At 32.7% G+C, this 6961-nt stretch overlaps 1 protein-coding gene across 1 annotated transcript; it reads right to left on the bottom strand.

The window, feature by feature from the left end:
* Positions 1 to 597: 597 nt before the first annotated feature.
* On the bottom strand, positions 598 to 5353 carry MED30 (mediator complex subunit 30). The gene is made up of 4 exons (XM_014533032.1): positions 5296 to 5353; positions 3575 to 3798; positions 1539 to 1643; positions 598 to 923 (listed from the first exon to the last, which is right to left on the bottom strand). The coding sequence occupies exons 1-4, from the start codon at positions 5351 to 5353 to the stop codon at positions 828 to 830; spliced, it is 483 nt and encodes a 160-aa protein (XP_014388518.1). The 3' UTR covers positions 598 to 827.
* Positions 5354 to 6961: the final 1608 nt, after the last annotated feature.

Below are 6961 nucleotides of genomic sequence, written 5' to 3'. Positions count from 1 at the left end.
GATATTTATAATCTGAGCAACCAGCCTGTAGGCAGACCTATAAATAACTTACTGTTGACCAATTACTAGTCTACAAAGGCACTTGTCATATAGAGCTATTGATCTCATTTGAAACTCTTAAAAATGTACTGTTTCCAAAATGCAATCGATATTAGGGTGCACCTGAAAACTCAGAGAGGGAACTGCTCCTTGGCCTAAAGCAGGTGACAAGCACACAGTCGTGGTTTCAGTTTGCGCCATCCCCAAATGTTTGTTTCCTTTTGGAGACAGATCATTCCAATTAAGACCAAACACTGGAAAAACATGGTAAAGGGAATTTTCATCTATTTACAGCAATATACGAATTAACTGTTTTTTTTCATTTTAACTTGTTTAGGACTCAAAGGGAATTTTTAAAAATTGATTTGAAATGGTAAATTACATATTTAACTTTAATTAATTTGTACCAGATTGATATTTTCATCTGCAAAAATGTTTAAACTTTTTTCACCTAAAAGCATAATGAAATGACCAAAACAAGCACTGATCAAATTTAAAAATCTTTCTACAAAACTTAATTACTTTGCTTTTAAAACACAATTATTCACTTCACAAAGATTAACCAAAACACAAACCCTGTCAAAGTTTATTATTATACTCTTTCACAAAATCAATAGCTTAAACAAAAGACTGCCAATGACTACTTTAATGTAAAACCACAATGTAAAAATAGAACTTTAGTTCTAGTGACTGGAATACAAACAGATAAATAATCTTCTTTAAAGGGAAGAAATACTTGAGGGGAAAAAAATGGTATAATGTGTAAAGCAGGAAATGTAAATATCAGTTTAGTTCCTCATTGCCAACATGGCATTTATATCCCAGATGAGATTTCGTAATTGATCCATAATTTGCTTCAGCTGTTGATTCTTCTGTTTGAGTTTCTGGAGAAACAAAAGAATTTATCAAAAATGAAATACAGACCATGAAGTTAAAAGACTAAATGTCGTAAGTTTGGACTCCAGACAATTAAGCTAAGTATTTCCTTCAAGCAGAAGACCTCAGCCCTCTTCTGTCCACAAATATTCACTGAAAAGCATACTGTTTAGGATCCTTTCCTCAAATCCTATAAGGCAAATGTATGCTTGGGTAAAACAAGATAAAAATAGAGAACTTCTGGTGAGTGTTTACTAGCTATTATAATAAGAAGCATTACAGTTCAATAACCTTTTGGGAACATTACATTTGGAAATAATATATTTACTTAAATAATTTTAAAGAAACTATATTAAAATACCTCCACATAAAGTAGTACATGTTCAGTATAAAGAGGCCTAAAATCATTAATTTTTATATCATTAAAGAGCAAACCAAGATTACATAAACTGCTCATGTTAATTCTATCTAGAGTTAAAGTAACAGGGAGAAAGTAACTAAAAAGGGGGACCAAGAAATTTTTATTGGAAACAGAAAAGCAATTTACAGAGACTTTAATGTTTAATATTAATTCAATTCATATTTGAAAAGAGAAATATCAAATGTACAGACTAATCACTCACTTTATTTACTTCAGCAATTTCTCGCCTCTCTTCACTAGCAAAACGAGGTGGGCCAGCCCGATCATCATTCTTTGAGCCATCTTCTTCCACATATGGAATTAGTTGCTGGAAGTTATAAACAAGTTAAAAGTAAAAAATATGACATAAAATTTCCAATTACACTGGTATAGAAATGAGTCAGATTAAGGTCAATTTTTATACTTTTAATAATATAAAAAGAAATTTTAACTTAGATGATGGTCTAAAATAACAGTGTGGTGAGTTTATCATTTCAGTGCACTCTGTACATTAGCTTTTTGGGTTTCTTTTGAGAAATAGCTGTTATAACACTAGTTGTTATATATAGTTAAGTAATACCCTACTCATTCAACCAGCAAATATTTAGTTGCCAGCCACTGGGTGACACACTGCAAAAATTGTGACACATAAGTTGTGATTTCCAAACCTAAGAAATTCATGGACCATTGAGATAGAATAGGCTTTCTTTCATTCATACTAGAAAGAACTTTAGGGATGTGCATGATATAAATCTCATTTACTTGCTATTTAGAACCTAAGTACCTATGAAAAATCCTAGATGTTGTAACTTCTTTGATTAGGAGAAAGTTGTTTGTTTGTTTTTAATTTTGTAGGAGAAAAAAATGTATATAGCAATGAAACTTCTAGCAGAATTATAATTGAATATGTATGGTTTGTGATGAAGTTTATTTGATGAAACTCCTCATAGACGTGATAGGCTTCAGGAATCATATAGTCTCAACTGTCTTATATTATTACCAATCCAGGTAAATAGGTGGTACGACCAGGAGTCATCTGGCTAAACTTCTTCAAATTCCTTCACAGAGACAATAAAGACTTACCCATACCCACACCACTTCCCTCCTTTCCTCTCTCCTAATGCACACTGTCCTTTCTCCTGAATACGGTTAGTCTCCATTCCTGTGCTTTTCCTTCTGCCTTTATTACTTATCCGCTTCCCAACCTTTCCCTACGGTTTCTTCCTTTATCATCTAAACATGTTCTGATCTCTCCCATGTGGAGGAAAAATGCCAAAAACCTTTGACTCTATCCTTCTTTCCATCTACTGCATTCCTCTCTTGATTTCTATCTCAGCTTCTTGAAAGATGCTTAGCCACTTGTTGGCTCCAGTTCCTTATTTCCTGCTCTATCTTCAACCCACTGTGATCTGACTTCTTGTTGCTACCATTTCACTGAAGTGCTGCTCAGATATACAATTCTCTAGCAAAATCTACTGGACAGTTTTCAGTCCTTATTTTCCTTGACTTCTCTGCAGCCTCTGACAATTTGTCAACCATATTTCTGATCTTTCGCCAACACCTTTGATCACTTCTTTTCAGGCTGTTTTGCGTTTACTCTTTCTCTGTCCATCCCTTCCTGCTGATCACTCAAAAAAGAAGCACTGATCACATGAAACTGCTCTTTATATGTAATGAGAGAACATCCAACTCTTCCCAGCTACCTTTGGTGGCAGAGATATAACTTGTCAGCAGGAAAGGGCTATGTATATACCTAATTAACTAAACTATATTTAGGATCCAAAGTTAAATTTACAGAATACATTTTAAAATAAGTGATTCACTAAGCTAATTTAAATTATTAATGATGAAAACATAACTTTTACCCATAAAGAACTCACATGAAAACTATTTTTAAAGTATTTGACAATACTATTTAAACTCCTACTAAAAAAAAACCCCAAAACCACCCTGCAGTGATTTAATTAATAGGAGACACTGACTACGATAAAAATTGCCAGACAACCCTCGCATTCTAACAACCAAAATTCACTAATAAGACTATATATTAGTGTACAAAAAATTATTAACATGAAAATATGGTATTAATTCTATACATATATTTATATCATATTTTCATCTTCTCTAGTCAAAAGTAAAACTGAAATAATTCAAAATCTGGAGATATTGCAGAAATAGGAGAAAGCGAGAAGGGCGACAATGACAGCACCTGAGACCATCCTGTCTTACATTCACCCTCCCTTTACCACTGGAACTTGCCTCTACTGGAATGGGATCCATCCCTCCGCAGTTTTCATTGCATTTGTCATAGACCAGTCTCAGCTTCCGGAAGAGAATAGAAAGCTGGCGAAGGTGGTCCTGGAGCTTTGCTAGCCGATCTTGGTATGTTCCAGTATGGTACGTGACACCATTTGGGAGCTTATCAGGCAAAACAGAACAACAAAAATAAAAAGTAATGAAAATCAAGACTTTTATAAGTAAAGCTAGCAAACAAACAATTTTAAGTACTGCATAAAAGCAAACAGTTTCTCAGTTAATCAAGTGCAAGTTTAAGACTTTAAGAGTAATCCGTGCTCATTTCTCAGCTCCTTGGCATACTGTTTGTGCTGTAAAACACACCCAGAAAAAAACTTTGTGATAAGCCCCTCTGACCAGGTGAAATACTTTCCCCCTCTAATTTTTAAAGTATTACTTTAAAAACGTACAATTTTAATATTATTTACTATTACATAAAGGCAGCAAGTAGCTGGACTCAACTAGGAAGTGAAAAGTAAAATAAAATTTTAAAAAAAGAAGAAAAGAAATAAATGAAGACAGGACTTTTTAACAGAATAAAAGTAGTAATATGCTGCTCCTGTTGCAAAATAATCTCAAGGTACCTTAACTCTGATAATTAAGATACTCAAGGCACACAATGAAATATAAAGTTGTCACCAAAAGTTTTCTTTAAAAATAACATATAGCAGGAGATATAGATGCAAATTGATCTGAACTTGAACATCATTAATAAATTATTATAAGTAACTGCTCTGATCATCAACTGTCCTGATGCTTATGCGTTTTTAATTCAATAATTTTATCAAAAGCAGCCAAATGTATGTATGTAATGAAATGATAAAATCACAGAAAAATGGAAATCAATCATTATTTATTTAGAACTTGTAACTAAATACGTGCCTTTTGTGCCTTCCTGAAACTCATGAACAAAATCCTCCTTTCTCTGTACAACTTTACATTTTATTCCCACAATCTTATCTGTGAGGTCATCCTAACATAAGCATTAAAAACATTTACATCCTGTTTTCTAATATACAAGGTGCTTTCATTATAAGCACTTGCCCTTATACTTATCTTGGGGGTTAAAGTGATAAAACTAACTACTTACTGTCTAATAGCTAGATCAGTCCAGTTATTCTAAACCTCAGTTCACTTTTCTTTTTCTTTAAATAGATGAAATAAAAATGAAAAACAAAAAAGTACCTGATACAATGTTTGGAGAAAAAAGAAAATAGGACACACTATTGTTACAAATAAGGTAAAACCATAAACATGAAAAAAAGACTGGAAAGGCTTACATAGCGGATGAAAGATATATTAAGGAGATAGTCTTGTATAATTTATTTTATTCTTTTTTCACTTTCAAATTTTCTATAATGTTATGGTTTATAAGATAAAGAGATGGATCTTCTGAAATTATTTGAATGAGATATTGTTAGGATTTTCAGAAATTCTTAAGCATTGAAACTTTCTGAGGACAGTGTCTCAAAGAAATGCGATAAAAAATACCAAAGGATGAATTAGTAAAAATAGTTTAAAGGAGAAAGGCATTAAAAGTTCACCACCCAGTACAATGGAGGACTTTTCCTCTTAAGCTTTCCAATTTATGAACTTTCACAAACACTAACAATCAAAGAAATGTTTCAAAGGATCCCCGCTTTCCAGTTTGGGTGCTAGTAAGGAGTATGATGATTGTATCTTACATGCAGAAGCACGAAGTACCTTTCCTGTAGCATTGGCGAGGCTTACTACTTTGCCCATATTTTCTACTTAGTGAAGACTGGAACTTATTCACTTTTGTATCACTGTATTTAGTACAGTACTGACAAACAGAAGGTTTTAAAGTACAGTCTAACTTATTTTACTTTAATGAGTTATTTTCCCAATAAATATATACTTAAAATTCACTTAGAAGTGTGTGTCATGTAAAAAGAACTCCGAATAGATTTTTTCACAAAGGAAAACAAAATCATTTTGAAATGCAAATAATCACCCTCCTTAAATTCGCCTACTTAGTAAGTGTGGGTATTAGTTTTCATATACAACTTCAGCTTCTCAAAGAAAGGAATAATTAATTCAGTCAAAAAAATTACTGCACATTCTACATGTGTCAGGCACTGTCCTAGAAACTGGGTTAGAGATGTTCTGATACTGCAGAGTATAAGTTATTATAGTGCCTAAGAGCCCTTGTTATACACTGTGGTGTACATATTTAGCTGGAAAGCTCATCAATAATCATCTCCCTCATGAATGCTAATGAAGGCCCATAAATATATGATCATACCCCAGATACCAAAAAGGCATTCAATTAAATTCAATATCCATTCTTAAAATAAATATAAAACTCGTACTAAACATTCCCCAGTGTGATAAAATACATTTATCCCAGTTAAAAAGTGAGCACAGCACCCTGATTAATATGGAAACATTAAAAGCATTCTCAATGAAGTCAGAAACCGAACAGGATGTCTACTAAGACCACTAATATTACTAGTGAACACTATTCTGGAGGAACTGGCCAATGCAATTAGAGAGAGAAAAAAGAAAAAAATGTTAAAACATTAAAAAGAATGTGGTATAATCACTACAAATGATATGAGAAAGTGCTACTATCAATAAAAGAATTCAAGAAGGAAGTGGGTACAAAGTTAAAGTATAGAAAACAATAGTTTGCTTTTCATATATAAAATCAAAAGAAAATGAGAAAGGAAAAAGACCCTATTTACAATAGCAACAATAAAGACAAAACATCTAGGAAATAAATTCCAAGATAAAAATGAATACTTAGAATACTTCATAGGGACACAAAGGATATTCCATGTTCTTGGTTATTAAGACTCAACATAATAGTGATGTCTCCAGGTTAAATGAGCCTATTAAAAACGTGAACAGGTTCTCAGAACTAAACAAGCAGATTGTAAAGAACATGTGGAAAAATAAGCAAGAATAGCCAGGGCAATTCTGAAAAATAAGTATAAACACATTATAGAGCCTCAATAAATAGAAGTTTGGCATTGCAAAAGAGACAGGCAGCTAAGTGAATAGAACAGAATAGAACATCCAGAAATAGACTTATTTGTATAAAGTAGCATCTGAAATCAATGAGGTAGGAAATAAATTATTCAACCAACCTTTTGGAAAAAGTAAGGCCAGGGCCATGCCTCACACTTTATTCTAGGCTAAAGTCCATCTGGGTCAAAGTTTTAAATATAAAAATTGAAACAAATGTTATATGAAGAGAGATGATCAAATTCATTCCAAAGAGGGAAAAACATAGATTTTTACCCATCCAGTGATCAAAGATCCAAAAATATAACTCACTCTTTTAGAGCCCAGTTATTGATCTTGGATATGGCAGCATAAACTGGT

Source organism: Myotis brandtii, unplaced genomic scaffold (genome assembly GCF_000412655.1).
Source record: "Myotis brandtii unplaced genomic scaffold, ASM41265v1 scaffold931, whole genome shotgun sequence".
NCBI classification, from domain to species: Eukaryota; Metazoa; Chordata; class Mammalia; order Chiroptera; family Vespertilionidae; genus Myotis; species Myotis brandtii.
This window is presented reverse-complemented; position numbering and strand designations above follow the sequence as displayed.